Source organism: Falco cherrug, chromosome 5, assembly GCF_023634085.1.
Source record: "Falco cherrug isolate bFalChe1 chromosome 5, bFalChe1.pri, whole genome shotgun sequence".
Classification (NCBI taxonomy): domain Eukaryota; kingdom Metazoa; phylum Chordata; class Aves; order Falconiformes; family Falconidae; genus Falco; species Falco cherrug.
In genome coordinates this window covers 91,480,772-91,495,347 of record NC_073701.1, presented here as the reverse complement: position 1 = coordinate 91,495,347, position 14,576 = coordinate 91,480,772, and the positions used below count along the sequence as shown (strand labels likewise).

General features: G+C 48.6%; 1 protein-coding gene and 2 long non-coding RNA genes across 5 annotated transcripts in view; 2 read left to right on the top strand and 1 right to left on the bottom strand.

Annotated features, from left to right (window-relative positions):
- LOC129736223 (uncharacterized) overlaps positions 1-8,659 on the top strand; it is a 65,223-nt gene extending 56,564 nt beyond the window's left edge. The window contains exons 3-4 of one of the 2 annotated variants that reach the window (XR_008732539.1): positions 438-790; positions 3,540-8,659. This is a non-coding gene — a long non-coding RNA (uncharacterized LOC129736223). Of the gene's footprint in view, positions 1-437; positions 1,687-3,539 lie in introns of those variants that run through there. The other variant, XR_008732538.1, reaches the window with a different exon arrangement.
- A 2,799-nt stretch (positions 8,660-11,458) lies between these two features.
- On the bottom strand, positions 11,459-12,969 carry LOC114017859 (uncharacterized). Its single transcript, XR_003563144.2, has 2 exons — positions 12,234-12,969; positions 11,459-11,643 (listed from the first exon to the last, which is right to left on the bottom strand). It is a non-coding gene; the product is annotated as an uncharacterized LOC114017859 (long non-coding RNA).
- Positions 12,970-13,177: 208 nt separating this feature from the next.
- The window catches only part of SLC2A13 (solute carrier family 2 member 13), a 169,415-nt gene continuing 168,016 nt past the window's right edge, over positions 13,178-14,576 (top strand). The window contains exon 1 of one of the 2 annotated variants that reach the window (XM_055712362.1): positions 13,178-13,991. In XM_055712362.1, coding sequence (XP_055568337.1) covers positions 13,439-13,991 — 553 coding nt within the window. In that variant the 5' untranslated portion in view covers positions 13,178-13,438. The remainder of the gene's footprint in view (positions 13,992-14,576) is intronic. The other variant, XM_055712361.1, reaches the window with a different exon arrangement.

Sequence of the window (14,576 nt, the reverse complement as noted above, 5' to 3'; positions counted from 1 at the left end):
CATTAGAAAGTTCCAGTGTAATTTCACAGAATCACAATTTGCAGTGCTACAGTGCCCTGCCTCTCTTCCCTGTTTACTTTTTATGAATGAATTTGAGGAATGAGCATGTCTGTAAGAAATAATCTATCTCACACCCTATCTACTTCCCATTCTTTTTCCCTGGTGGGGAATAAGGAGGACAGTGCAGCTAACATAACTACAAACTCTATTCACTTTATATGCCGCCTCCATTTTTCCCTATCTCTGGTTTTTTTTTTTTTTCTGAACTATAAACTTTGAGGGCAGGATCTATTTTTTAATATTGCTGTTTGCTCAAAAACCTAACATCATTTTGAGGCTTTGCTGGCCCCAAAGCACAACGTAATATACACAGCAAGATTATTGGGAAAAATTGAAAGATCACTGTGATACTGAAGTAGTTTTTTCTGTTCAAACAGAACTTGCCAGCACACCAGTTTGTGTAAAACGTGCTATTTGGAGGAACAGGAGAAACAGCATTGTTGGAGAGGTCATTTCTGCATGGAGTGGCAGACAGCCTGGTCTGCAGGGACCAAAGCACCTCTGGCTTGCAGGAAGTGAGCTGCAGTTGAGAGAAGGCATTTGTCATGAGGAAGCTGATACCCGCAGAGGAGTCCAAACCCAGTTCACAGACATCTTCATGAGAAACAAGCCCATCCTGGCTTCATCTGTATGTCCACAGTGAATGACAATGGTTGCAGAAACCCAAGCCTTTCCTGATTTTGTGGTCCCTTGCCCTCTTCCAGCAGCAAGTGAGGGCTGGAAACAGCAGGTAGGATGCCCAGGATGGAGGGGGTTGCTGCACGTTCACGTATGGGGTGGGCTGCCTGTCTGCAATGGGCTCTGAACCCTGCACCCACATTAAGGGGTGGTGTGAGAGCATGTAAGCCTTTACCCAAAGATGGCTGCTGGGATAGTTCATCTGCTCCCATGTGCTCTGCGTTGGCTCCAAGAAGGAAGGTATGTGGGTGTTGGGCCAGCCTGTATCCTCCAGCAATTCCAGCCTTCAGGCACGGGGCAGGGCAAATAATAAATGCTTTTCCTGAGGCAGGCTATTAGCTGAGTTTGTGAAGGCTGGTGATGTTTAGAGAAAGAAGTTTCTAAGCAGAAGGAAACCCCATCCGTTCCTCTCATCCCTGCCTCATAGAAAGGCAGGATCTGGGTTCAACTCCAGAGCAAGCAGCTGTGTGGTGCCTCACAAAGGGCCCAACTCACAGGCAAGCTTGGGATGGATCCTGCCAGAAAACCATGTGCAGGTCTGAATGTGGGGCTGACACTTGAAAGCAGATCTGATTGACACCCATCTGGATTACATCTTCCTGCAAAGAAACCTAGTAAAGGTCTGACGTGTACTTCAGCAGAAGTTCCTCTTAACAAATGCCAGCCTGGAAGCTCTTTAATACACAGCTTCACCTTCAGATTACAAACAAATATGGTTGGGCGTTTAAAGCAATGTCAATCCCAAGAGCAAGAGGGAGCATAGAGAGGGACTATGCCACAACAGTTGCTTATTTACTCCTCTTTTTCTTCAAATACCATTGATGTTCAGACTTTTTTGCCTTAAAAGCTGCTGCTTGTTAATTGATTCTCCTGACCTAACCCAACCCAGCTGGAACCAGTGCCTAAAACAGATTTCCACCTGTTCACTCACTATGTCTTTCTTTTTCTCCATCTTCACAACTTGAAAGTTTTCAAAAGCCCACAAGCCTATTTATTTGCTTGATTCTGACTTTCCTCTACAGTACTTCAAAGGTGGGGTTTTTTGCTTCCCCTGCTGTTTTTGTCGTCTTCTGTTTCTCTCCTTTTCTTTTCTCTCATTCTTATTTTATGTTATCTGCCATGATGCTATCAATGAGAACCTCTCTAATTGCCAGTTTTGGAGAACTGAGTGTAAAAAAATGACAATGACACTTGCTCTTTTGCCATTGGTCCTGAGCAATAACCGCCCTATTGCTCATAGAATGGTATCTTTGCTAATATTGGTAAATACATTCACCAAATTGTGTTCCTTGAATAGTTTGTGTTTACTTTGAGATGTTCCATCTGTTTACTGCTAGAAAAATATAGACTAATTGAATTCCCACTTCCTTATTAGGTGCTTCCCTCTGAAATGAAAGCTGTTGTAAGGATTAGCATACAGCTGCAAAATTGCAACAAAAAAAATCTAAGTTTAGTACTCTTCAGTGTTGACAATGAGCACACACATTTCAGCATAGAAAAACCTTTCAAACTTTCTTAATATTTTTACAGTATCACGGTCTTGTTGTGAAGAGTATCAGTCTCATTGCGTAACTCATGATGCAATCTTTAAACGTGTTCTGTTCTCTCCCTAAGCCATTACGTTTACATACCTCCCTGTGAGCTGTTTGGCTTTGTTCCCTTAGGATGTATTTAGGATACCTGTATTATTAACAGTAGGTACCTGCTATTTCTGTGTTAACTACACATTTGGTGTCACCTACACGTGTCACTGTCAGAGCTAGAAGCCACACATATCCTAAACTGCACTGTTAATGTCTTACAGGGAGGCTGAAGAGTAAAGCATCCTTATTACCTTGTGTGGTTTTTATTAACACATGAATATATAAAATGCATATTGCTTTATTCTCTACTGACAATCCATATGTTGCTTTCTGTAAGCTAATACTTTGTATTTATATCTGTTACGCACAGGTCTGTGCTCTCAGGGACCCAATTGTTTTCTGTAGTAAACGCTTTAGCATAGGCAGCGTGCCCAGTTGCCTACAGTAAGGTGGGTGTTCACACGATCTGCTTTAAGCATGTAAGCAGAAGTGCTGAGGCAGGAGCTACAGCTCCCTATGTAGTCAGCAGAGAGGGGCTTCTGCTCTGCTAAATAAAATAGCGATAGTGAGTGAACTCAAGTGCTGATCCCTAATAGGCCAAAGGGCAAAATTTTGCTTCACTCCAGCTCCTGTTTTGGAGCAAACCGACTAGACCTGAGACAAAGCCTGGCAATAGTTAGGAATGGGCTGCTCCCAGGACCATTCCTGGCACGCAGTATGAAAGTGGCTGCACCAGTTGCAGTTCTCAACCTCACACAGTTCTCCAGTGTGGTCCCAGCACCATGCATGCCACGTGCACTCTTGGTGCTGAAAAAAACCCTTGCATGAAGGGCAAAGCTGTCTTCTTACCCAGGGCACCCTTGCACTACCTCAGGTAAGTGTCCCAGGGATAACAAGTGTCACAAGTGAGTGTTTCAGATTGCTTAAAGAATCACCATCAAAGGTGTTAACAAAATAGTCTTAATATGAATTTGTGGGAGTGCGACTTCACAAAGTTTGGTGGTACATAATCACAGAAGGGTCAGGGCTGGAAGGGACCTCTGGAGATCATCTGGTCCAACTCCCAGCTAAAGCAGCTTCTCCTAGAGCAGGTTGCACAAGGTCGCTTCCAGGCAGGTTTTGAATGTCTCCAGAGAAGGAGACTCCACAGCCTCTCTGGGCAGCCTGTTCCAGTGCTCTGTCACCCTCACAGTGAAAAACTTTTTTCCTCATACTCAGGTGGAACTCCTTGTGCTGCAGTTTGTGCCCGTTGCCCCTTGTCCTGTCACAGGGCACTGCTGAAAAGAGCCTGGCCCCGTCCTCTTGACGCTCAACCTTGAGATATTTGCACGCATTGGTAAGATCCCCCCTCAGTCTTCTCTTCTCCGGGCTAAACAGTCCCAGCTCTCTCAGCCTTCCCTCAGAAGGGAGATGCACCAGTTCCCTCATCCTCTTTGCAGCCCCGCGCTGACCCTCTCCAGTAGTTCCCTGTCTCTCTGGAACTGGGGAGCCCAGCACTGGACACAGCACTCCAGGTGCAGCCTCACCAGGCAGAGCACAGAGGCAGAGGAACCTCCCTCGACCTGCTGGCCACGCTCCTCCCGATGCCCCCCAGGGTCCCATTGGCCTCCTTGGCCACCAGGGCATGCTGCTGGCCCATGGGCAACTTGCTGCCCACCAGGGCTCCCAGGTCCTTCTCCGCAGAGCTGCCTTCCAGCAGGTCAGCCCCAGCCTGTACTGGTGCATGGGTTTGTTCCTCCCCAGGTGCAGGACCTTGCACTTGCCTTTGTGGAACTTCATGGGTTCCTCTCTGCTCAACTCTCTGGCCTGTCCAGGTCTGGCTGAACAGCAGCACAGCCTTCAGGTGTATCAGCCATTACTCCCAGGTTTTTATCATTTATTACTTACTACACAGATAAATCTCAAAAAGAAGAATCAAATCAAAATTAAGCTGAAATGATTTACACAGAGACTAAAGATGTAAAAGGGTAAAAGGAGACCCACTGAGTCACAAGGCTCAGAGTTGATCCCCTTGCTTTCTAAACTCTTAATAGAGCTAAGGTGCAGGTAGATCCAATCTTAGTGTCAGATTTGCCCAGTGGTTTATATGTAAAGGATGTCTAAGGTTTATTCACAGTTTAATGTTGATCATAAGATTCCAGCAGCACTTAATCTTTGACTAGCTTATCATTTACAAAGTGAACCAATAGAATTTACTACAATCACAACAGTGACTTGATTACTGATCTGAGATGCTAACTTTCATATTGGGTACCTAAATCAATTCACGCACACATGCACACAGACACAAAGGAATAGATGTGTGTATGTATATATATATATATGTATGTATAAATGTACAAAGGTATACCTGTTAAAAGTTTCCCTTCAGTTCTGTGAAATATTCATGTTGAATGCCTTTGCATTTCTCAATGGGTGAAGGGCTGAGCCTCGAGGAGTAGGAGTATCAGCCCAGGTTTCGTCATTAGCTTTTGGCAATGGTCCTTCTAACTTTGAAAACTTGGGAGTTTGCAAGTTCTGGGAGGCATCACACTCGGATAGTGATGCTGTTTGCAGCCTGCCGCAGACCAGGAGAGCTCAAAAGGGCCTTACTTAGGACCACTGTTCATAGGGTCAGAGGTGATTTGCTTTAGTCATCAGTAAACTTCCATCCTGGCCACAACCTGAGTTGGTAATTACTGGAATTTTGAAAAATTCCAGCGACAGTGTTATGATACCACTTGGGTTCAGATAACTAATGTTCCAAGGCTTGTTAGGGGATGTTATGATTCAGATAAGGAGTGTTTCTGGTAGTCAGTGCCATTTCCCACCTCAGCCATGCAGGAGTTGCTAGCATGGTCAAGGGATGCTTAACTGCCCAACTCATTACACATAGTAACAGCGGTTCCTGAGATTGTAATGCAGCCCAGGGGAGAGGGCGAGATGCACCACCACAACAAGGAACAACCTGGTGCCCTTGGTACCCTGGGTGTCTGTATGGAGTGGAAATGAGCCCCTCGTGTAACCTGCCAGGGTCTGCTCCAGCAGCCCAGCATTCTGCACTGAGTGGTTCTCTGCCTTCAGACACCTCTCAAGGTCACCTGCACCGAGGCTTCCAGCATGAATGAAAAATGTGGGGGAGCTCAGCACAGGTGCCACCTGGCACAGGTGAGCTGTGGCTCCACCACAGCACTAGGTGACCTGTGCCAACATCTCTGAGCACAGGCAGGAGGAAGAGGACATATTCAGGTACCATCTTCCCCTGGGGAATTAATCAGGCTGACCTACATTCCCTGGTAGCCTTCTTGTTGCTTTTATTTTAAACATACATCTAATGTTAACCTTCTTGCAGCCATTAGGGTCCTCTTCCGCTTGTCATGTTTTTCTGTAGATGATAGATAGTGACCTTGCAATGACACTGGCCAACAATATCAACACTCCTGAGTGACCACCACCTGACTCCATGAGTTTGAATACATGCAAGTTGTCTCAGTGGTCTTGAACTGCTGCTTCCCTGACGCCCTTCTCTTTTCAGCCGGTGCCGATATGTGCAAAGGCCAGGGAGCACAGTTCACATGTGACAATTAGTGCAAAAAAAGGTGCTGATTACTTCAGCCTTTTCTCTGTTGTCTGTCAGCATGTTGTCTGTCCTATCCACCTGCGGGCCCATGTACCCAGATACCTGTAGGTATCTCTTTTTACCTTACTACCCTTTATGTCCCTCAATAATGTTAGTTCCAGGTGGGCTTTAGCCTCCCTGATTTTACCCAGAAGTGCCTGAGCAGTGCTTTCTGCTCCTGCTTCCTGCATGTTCCCTGTCCATATTTTAGTTCATTAGGATGGACCTTACCTAGCCAAATAGGCTGTCAGCTGAAGTTTCCTATGCTCCTGCACAAGGGGATAGTTCATGCATGAACTCTCAGTAAGTTCTCTTTAAAAAATAATTCGTGCTTCTGGGGACTCTTCCCCTTCACGGCTGCTTCCCACAGGCTTTTTCCTGAGTAAGTCAGCCTGCTCGCCCGGAGTCCTGTCTCTCCACTGCTTACCTTCCTGGCTCTCCTCTGCATCCGTCACCTCAAGGCTGCTGCAGCCTGAGCAGTGTTCTATGACTGCTCTCACGCCCACTTCTTCCCTGCTCCTCAGCAGGAGGTCAATCCAGCATTAAGAAGGCGGCCATGCCTGCCCCCCTCTTGCATTTATATTAAGAAAATGTCAGCACTGCACTCTAAGAACCTCCTGCATTGCCTGCCTATGCCATACTGCTCTTCCAGCAGACAAACAGGTGGCTGAAATCCCCAGTAAGGACTCCGAGTGGGAGTCTTCCAGTTTGCAGAAAGTTTCAGCCCCTGCCTCCTCCCAGCCTGCAGTCCGTAGTACACACCTATCACAACATCCCCCGGGTTCCTCCTCCCTCTGATCTTGACCCAGAAACTCTCAGCAGGCATGTCTCTGGTTTGATACTGGGGCACTGGGTAGTCAAGGAGCTCCTTAACAGAAAGCATGAAGCTGCCAGCTTTATCTGCCTGTCTTCCTAAACATCCTGCACCCATCCGTGGCCCCATTCAAGCCATGTGCACCACTCCACAGTCTGTGACTTGGATGTTAAAGACCCTGCAACTGTGCCTGGCAGTGCAGCTGCTCCTCCTTATTGCCAGAGGCTGTGCATCAGTGTACAGGCACCTGAGGGAAGCCTCTGAGTGCTGCCTTTTTGACGCAAGCAGAAGTGGGATTAAATCTGTTTTATTTAGGCATACAATTGTAGTTGTAGAGTGAAGCAGGTACACAAGTTTTCCATCATTAGTGAAAACAGCCCGGTACCTTGGAAGGCCTCTGGGAAGAGACCCTGTGCATTTAACTCCCACTCTCATTCACCTAAAGTACCATCAGAAGCGCCTCCTAGATATATCCAGGGCCACGTGGCAGTGTCAGATTGTAAGCAGAAGTCCTCCCTGACCTCACAGAATCTTTTTAAAAATCAGTGGCATTAATTTGCAATGAATATCAGTGACTGTTCAACACTTCCTACTGATGGCATTAACCTTCCCATGAGATTAGCATATACCCATATCAATTGCTTTGAAGGGGTCAAGAATCACTATTAATGCAATTTTCATGAGTGCTTAATGTTATATTTGAAATTATCACTGTGGCAGGTATGATGCTTGTCAGGGAATTTGTTAAAATTTCTAGAGGGAGTTCCATAAAACATTTCACAGAGAACCTATTTAAAAAATGTAGCAGATTTTAATACTTGCAGCCTAACAAAATAGATTTTTAAAAGATACCTATCTACATTGGTGGAAATAGGACTTTTGAAGTACAGATACAGAAAGAAATAAGCAAGGAGGCAAATAAAAGTTCCAGCTTGTTGCTGCTCCATCCTATTTCCCAGCCACATAAAGTGCTGGTTTTCACCTTCCACATGCCAGGATGATGTCCTGGCACATATCAGTCCACTTTAGGCACTCTCTGCGCATGTTTTGCCTTTGCACAAGGAATTCATGTGGTCCAATTACTATTTCAAACTTGCTTGTCCCTCATTGTGCAGTTCTCTCCAAAAAACCACACCAAACAAGTTTTGACGGATTCACCATCTGTCAGATCCAGAGGGTATGACCAACTTAATGAGTCAGTGACTGAATTCCTCTCAGTCTATTTCCAGTTTCATTTGCAACCTGGGATAAAGCACTCCTGTATAGCATTCTGCTCGGAGGCAATGCAATGTCAGGGCTGACAGCAAAACCAGCCTTTAACCTGCTGCTTAAAACAGATGGTTTCCACTTCTTGGGACTTTAATTCGACAGTTGAGATTTTGCTTTGATGAGGTGAGAGCTTATAAAGTAGCGCACTCATGCTGGGTCAGCCGTTACTTTTCTAGAGATGCAGAATAGCGTGCAGGCATGCATAAGCCTAAAAGCCTTTCTGATTTATTTTTCAGTTTTATTTCATTAAATGATGGACAACTGATGTGCTGGTTTTACATAATCTGTAGAAGGATTTGGTTTAGAAGTACTGTCCACCTTTTAGAGGAATGGTGAATCTCATAAATCAAATTTGCTTAGTAAACAATAGAATTAAGGGGGCTTGGACTGAAACTGGTATTTTTGCATGTCGTTCTCTTCTTCCTGCATATGCCTTTCACGTACACCAGGCATTGGAAGATGATTGGATGTTGGAAGAGAGGGTTACCCTCCGATCCCAGGAATCTGAGCTGACTGAGAAATGACCTGTTGTGCTCCTGGGCTTAACTGCAGCACTCAAGGAGCTTTCTGTTGGCAAATGTTTGTTTGAAGATACAGTGTATCAAGAGTAGTGTTTCCCTAGTATCTTGTGGGTAGTGTTGTGCCAAGGCCGTGATTATGCTGCCAGGTGTTGTAAGCAACTGTAACTTTTACAGGATAACAATGACTTGGCAAGGATTGTAACCTCACAAACCGTCTCTGCAAGTACACAAATGTAAAAATTCCAAAATGTACAATAATAGAAGTCTTTCATCACCCTCCATTTTGCACCGCCACTCACGTTCAGCATGTGTTGGGCCCTGATTTTTAAAGTGATGCATCTAAATGGGCTACTGGAATCTCACCCTGGACGCCTATGCGGAGTGACCTCCCTGTCAGCTGTCAGTTCAAGGGCCGCAGACCTGCTCGGGGCATGTTTGGATTTAGCAACACGCTCTCACACATGTTGCTGCTGACTATCGGAGACTTTGTTTCAGTCAAATCTCATTAGATCTTTCTTTTGACAGCCAAAGGCAGAACGGAACTGTTCTCCTGCCAAAAAAGTTGAGTCCCTGCTCTAAAGCATGAAAAAGCTGGAGATCTCGAAAATAGAGAGGAAAAATTAACTTCCAAAACCGTGTGTTTCTTACAATTGCATTTTCAAGGGGTTTGAAGTGGATTTGCTGGAACTCATATGTTTAGCATGAGAGAGAGAGCAATTATGCAAAATGCGAGCTCAAACAATTACTTTGGTAAAGTTACCTGGGATTATAACAGCCTGTGGTGTGAAGTCTTAGGCAACCTTAGCTGTACTGCTGCCAGCTCTGCCTGTCAGGCAAGGAATGCGTCATCCCACAGTTTTCTCAGCTTTTTTCTGCAATCCCCATCATCCACACCCTTTTCCAGTGCCAATGCGGTAACTCTTTGTACTTGTTAGCCAATTTACCTCTTAACACTTGACCAGTAGGATTAAATGCATGGTGTTGGTAGGTTCCTTGCTAATAAATTTCAATGTTACTTTCACTTTGAAAGGATTTTACAAATGAGGTCAATAGCGTTGTCCCAGTTTTACAGATTCAGATGACCAAGGTAAAAGGTAAATAATTGGCTAAAAGTCACCCTGCGGGCTGGGATAGCTAGGAATTAAAGCTCCACATAACAGCATTCAATTGAGGAGAGCTTGTATATATATGAAGGGCAACTTTTGTTGAGAGACTGGAGTAGAGTCTAATCGGGATCTGTATGTCTAAGGGAGAATGCAAAGCAAACACTGGAAGGATTACAAATAACTAAAACTGCATTGAGAGCTATGAGATATTCAGATAAATGAACAAAATAACTCTGTCCAGATAGTGAAAATGGCTGGGGAAGGAATGTTATACCAGGATCGAAAACTATGGGATGTATCTGAAAGTGTCTTCTTTCCAAACAGACCAAACAACGGTGCAAGAATATGATGAATTTTGGAACAAAAGGAAGTTTTAAGGCAATACACAGCTAATATAAAATTGTTCCTTGTGTTAAATTCCTATTTACAGTTCCTTTTTTTCTTTTTTAAACTAGAGTGTTCCTTATACCCTCAACCTTATATTACCAATACATATTTGCAAACTCAACAAATTGGTGTGATACAGGATCAGGGTTTGTGTCTTGTCAAAGGTAAAAAATACTTTTCATATAAAGTGGCACCTAACTGTATTCCTTGGCGTACTGATAATGTATAGTTCTGTGTAGAGAAAAGTTCCTGAACCTCAAGAACAGCATGCAACTTAACTTGTTAGAAAAGATTTTGGCATCACTATCAGTGCTTTCCCAAGGCTTCAGACGTTATATAAGCTGCTATTATAAACCATATTTGCTGATCTTTTTTGCACATTTAGCTAGGTGATTTCCCTCAGCCCAGCACAGTGCTATTTCTCAACTTACACAGCAACTTCGCTTGTGGCAAAATAATACGAGTATCAGAGCAGGTTCCTTATGAGAGGTTAAGGCACCATAACATAACGAACAAGAAATTAGTTTAGAAGCCTAAAAACACAAGAGGTTGCACACTGTAGTGCTAAAGTTCACATGAGGCTAAAGCCCTCACGCCCACCCCCACAGCACCGACTGAGATGGGAAGAATTATTGATTCGGGGATTTGATCCCTGTATTATTCTCTACTAATTCAACCACGATTTCTTGTAAAGAATACAACCATCGCTGACAAGGCTGGAGCTTCTTCTCCCACAGAGTCAGATCCTTTTTAGCCTCTCTGTCCATCTAGCCCCATGACTCTCACATTCTTGTCTGCGCATCAACCCTATTTCCTTTAAGATTCCATCTTTTCCCCACTTAACCTACAATCTTCTTGAGAGGTGAGAGAGAGATTTAAATTCTCCTGGGCTGAAGCAAATCTGTGATTTGGGTCTCCCACCTCCTGGGTGAGGCTATCAACCATTAGGCTATCACACAAAAGACCTACAGCATCTCACTGCACCTTGGCTGGACTGAAGTCCCCAGGAGACTTAGGTACTTGTCCACATGTCTCTGAGTGCCAACAGAGACAGGCGCTAACTCCAGGCTGTTCAGGTCTTGGGGAGTTCTGGGCACATGCGCTCAGCATTTTTCTGGAAGACGTTTTCTGAAGTATGCCATGCATCAACAATATAAAAGCAGGAAAATCTTGCAATTTTTCCTGCTCTCTGCTGAAACACAAAAAAATTGAGTTTCTTAAAGCTGGACCAGTTCTTTGATCTAGCTCACAACATTACCTGGCAAACAATTGTGCAAACATACCTTAAAGGAGAGAATGAGGCAATGCTGCAAATCTAAACAGTGCTTCAGTTAAACATTTAATCTCTTGAAAGCATAACATAATACCTAAAATCCACCCAAATCCTTCTTTGGATCTGACCCCCCGTCCCCTGTCTTAGATTACTAATCATACCTACTATGTCTTTCATTACTGTGAAATCATTTATAAGTCAGCTCTTATCATGAATGAAATCCAGTACTATGGAGATGATCATGGTAACACAAATCCACACACAAACCAACCGATTCCTCCCTCTTTCTCATGAAGTCAGTCTTCCCTGTAGCGTGTCCTGCAGCTGAACTTCTTTGTTGTGTTCCAGGGAATCCTTTTAAGAGATTAGCTTGAGAGCATGATCTGATGAGAAATTATGTCTGTGACTGTTGGGCCAGCGATAGAATAAAAAAGCCCCCAACTTTTGTTAGCTATCTTGAACTTCTATTAACTGTAATATACAGAATGCCTCCAGCTTCTGAGATGGCTGTTAAGACAGGTGGTTTTTGTGACACCCAGCTATTGTGACAAAATTCTGTGAAAGCATTCCTTCTAGGAGGCTACGGATTTGGTGTGATTTTAATGCGGTGTCCCATGTTTTTTATTTGGGGCTTACATACAAAAAGCATTGAGTGCTGAGCTTGTTGGGCAAGTCTGGAGACTTCTGGAATATTACAGTCTCTCTCCTGACAGCATTGTAATGTAAGCCAGTCTGCTCGGGGAGAGCTGCCGGACCCGAGGGGACAGCTTCTTGTGGCACATAGCTTCATTTCTGATGGTACAACTGGGAAGGGCTTCTCGCTCTAGTGCTGAGCGGGCCCCTAACCGTCTGTACAAGAGGAAGGAATGCTCTGCGCCAATCATACCGTGTTACCCAAAGCGTGATTAAAAACAACTGAATGTTAACATGTGTTTAATTCTTACCTAGTTCAGGCTTTTCACATGCCCGTGCATGGAAGCTGCCCTGTTGTACGCATCAATCCACTGACACATCTATCACTAACTCGATTAACTACATAAACAATTGTTACTACCGTTCACTTCAGTAACCTCTGCTCGCTGTTTTATTCAGTCGGTGTTATCTGGACCACGGTATCAGCGTTGCACAGCTTGCTGTGAGGCAGAGGCAAACCGCCGCAGAGGTGTCCACGTTGGACTTTGCTCCCTCTCGTAATATTTAAATTCACGTGGCTGTGGCTGGCACTGCTCACAAGGTGTGGGCCGGGAACAACCGCTCCCATCACCCACCGAAATCCTCCCTCCGCTGGCTGCCCGCCTTGGGGGGCTCCCCCGGCGGGAGCCCCGCGCCCGGCCCGCACCGCCTCTTCCTCTGCACCCCGGCGAAAATCCCTGCAAAAATGCTTAAAGATGGAACCATGGAAACGCTTAGTCCCGCTTGAAGCATAAGCGTGAGAACAAGCGGCAAACCCTTCTTCCATACGCTAACAAACCGGTCCCTCTCCCAACAACCGGTCGAAATTTCCCCTTTTTTTGCCACCGGGCACGCAGAACACCGCAAACGCCGCCCCCGTGCAAGGCACCCCGCTAGGAAGTCAGCCGCGATTCGGGGGTACGTCAGCCGCTTGGCCAAGGCGCAGCACGCCCGACGGCAGCGGCACCCCCCAGCCGCGCCCCAGCACCGCGGCGGGCTGGGTGAGCTACCCCGGGCTTGCGGGGCGCCCGCCCGCTCCCCCGCTCCTCCCGCCGGGGACCCCGGGCGGCGCCGGCCTCGGCGCGGCGCTCAGTGCGCAGGCGCGGCGGGCTGCACCTGCGCAGTCGTGCGCGCCACGGGGGGGCGGGGCGGGGCGGGGCGGGGCTGATCGGTCCCGCCCCCTGGCGTCCGGCGCCGTCCCCGCCCGCCTCCGCCTCCCGCTCCGCCTGGCGCTGGGAGCGGCGGCCGCGGCGGGCAACTTCCCCTCAAGTCTGTCCGGTGGCGTGCGGGGGGGACTATGCGACCCGGCTGAGCGCGGCCCGAGACGGGCGGGCGGGGCGAGGACAGGCGGCGCCAGCAGCAGCAGTAGCAGCAGCGGCAGCCGCCGCTCCGCCGCCGTAGCCAGAGTCGCCCGGCAGCCGCCCGCCTCAGCTGCCTGCCCTCCCCCGGCTGGGGCAGGAGCTGCCGCGGCCGTCCCATGTCCCGCAAGGCCAGCGACAATGTGGAGTACACGCTGCGGAGCCTGAGCAACCTGATGGGCGAGAAGCGGCGGCGGCAGGCGGACGGGTCCGCCGGCTCGGGCGCGGCGGCGGCGGCGGGCGAGAGGAGCCTCATCGCCGCCGAGTCGTGCTCAAGCCTCAACAGCGCGGCGTCGGGCGGCGAGCTGGAGCGGGCGGCGCGGCGGCAGTTCCAGCAGGACGAGACCCCCGGCTTCGTCTACGTGGTGTCGGTCTTCTCCGCCCTGGGGGGCTTCCTCTTCGGCTACGACACCGGCGTGGTGTCGGGGGCCCTGCTGCTCCTCAAGAGAGAGCTCAACCTGGACGCCCTCTGGCAGGAGCTGCTCGTCTCCAGCACGGTGGGCGCCGCCGCCCTCTCCGCCCTGGCCGGCGGCGTCCTCAACGGGCTGTGCGGCCGGCGGCCCTGCATCCTGCTGGCCAGCGGCCTCTTCACGGCGGGGGCCGGCGTGCTGGCCGCCGCCCGCGACAAGGAGACCCTGCTGGGGGGACGCGTGGTGGTGGGGCTCGGCATCGGTGAGTGCCGCGCCGCCCCGCCGGGCTCCCCTCCCGGCTGCTGCAGCCCCGGCCCCGGGAGGACCCCGGCTCTTGCCCCGGCGGGGGAGAAAGCCGCCCCCGGGGGCGGGTTTAGCCCGAGCCTGAAAGCGCGTCCGCGGCCCCTTTCCGTCGGGCAGCCCGCAGGCGGGAGGCGGGCGCCGGCCCCGGGGTCAAGTGCCTGGCTGCTGTCGAGGGAAAGGCGTAACCGAGCGGCGTCGGGAGAGGGGTCCGCTGGCGCCGTGGGGAGCGGGCGGGCTTGCCTGCCTCTCCGGCCCCCCACGGGCGCTGCAGTGCCGGCCCGCCCGGGGAGCGCTGGCTGGTGGCCGCGCGGGGGGGAGCGGGCTCGCGGTGTCGACAGCGCGCAGGGTACACGCGGCGTTGGGAGGGGGTTCTGGGAGCTCAGGAGCCGGGAGGGGATCGTGCCCGTCTTCCTGAACTGTAAATAACTCTCTCCTGCTTCCCTGCACAGCTTTGCTTTTCACTGGGCCCGAAAGGAATGCTTTCGGGACAAAATAAGGTAGTAATCTCTCTGGTCAAATGAGATGAGGCTTGCTTTGGGTTTCA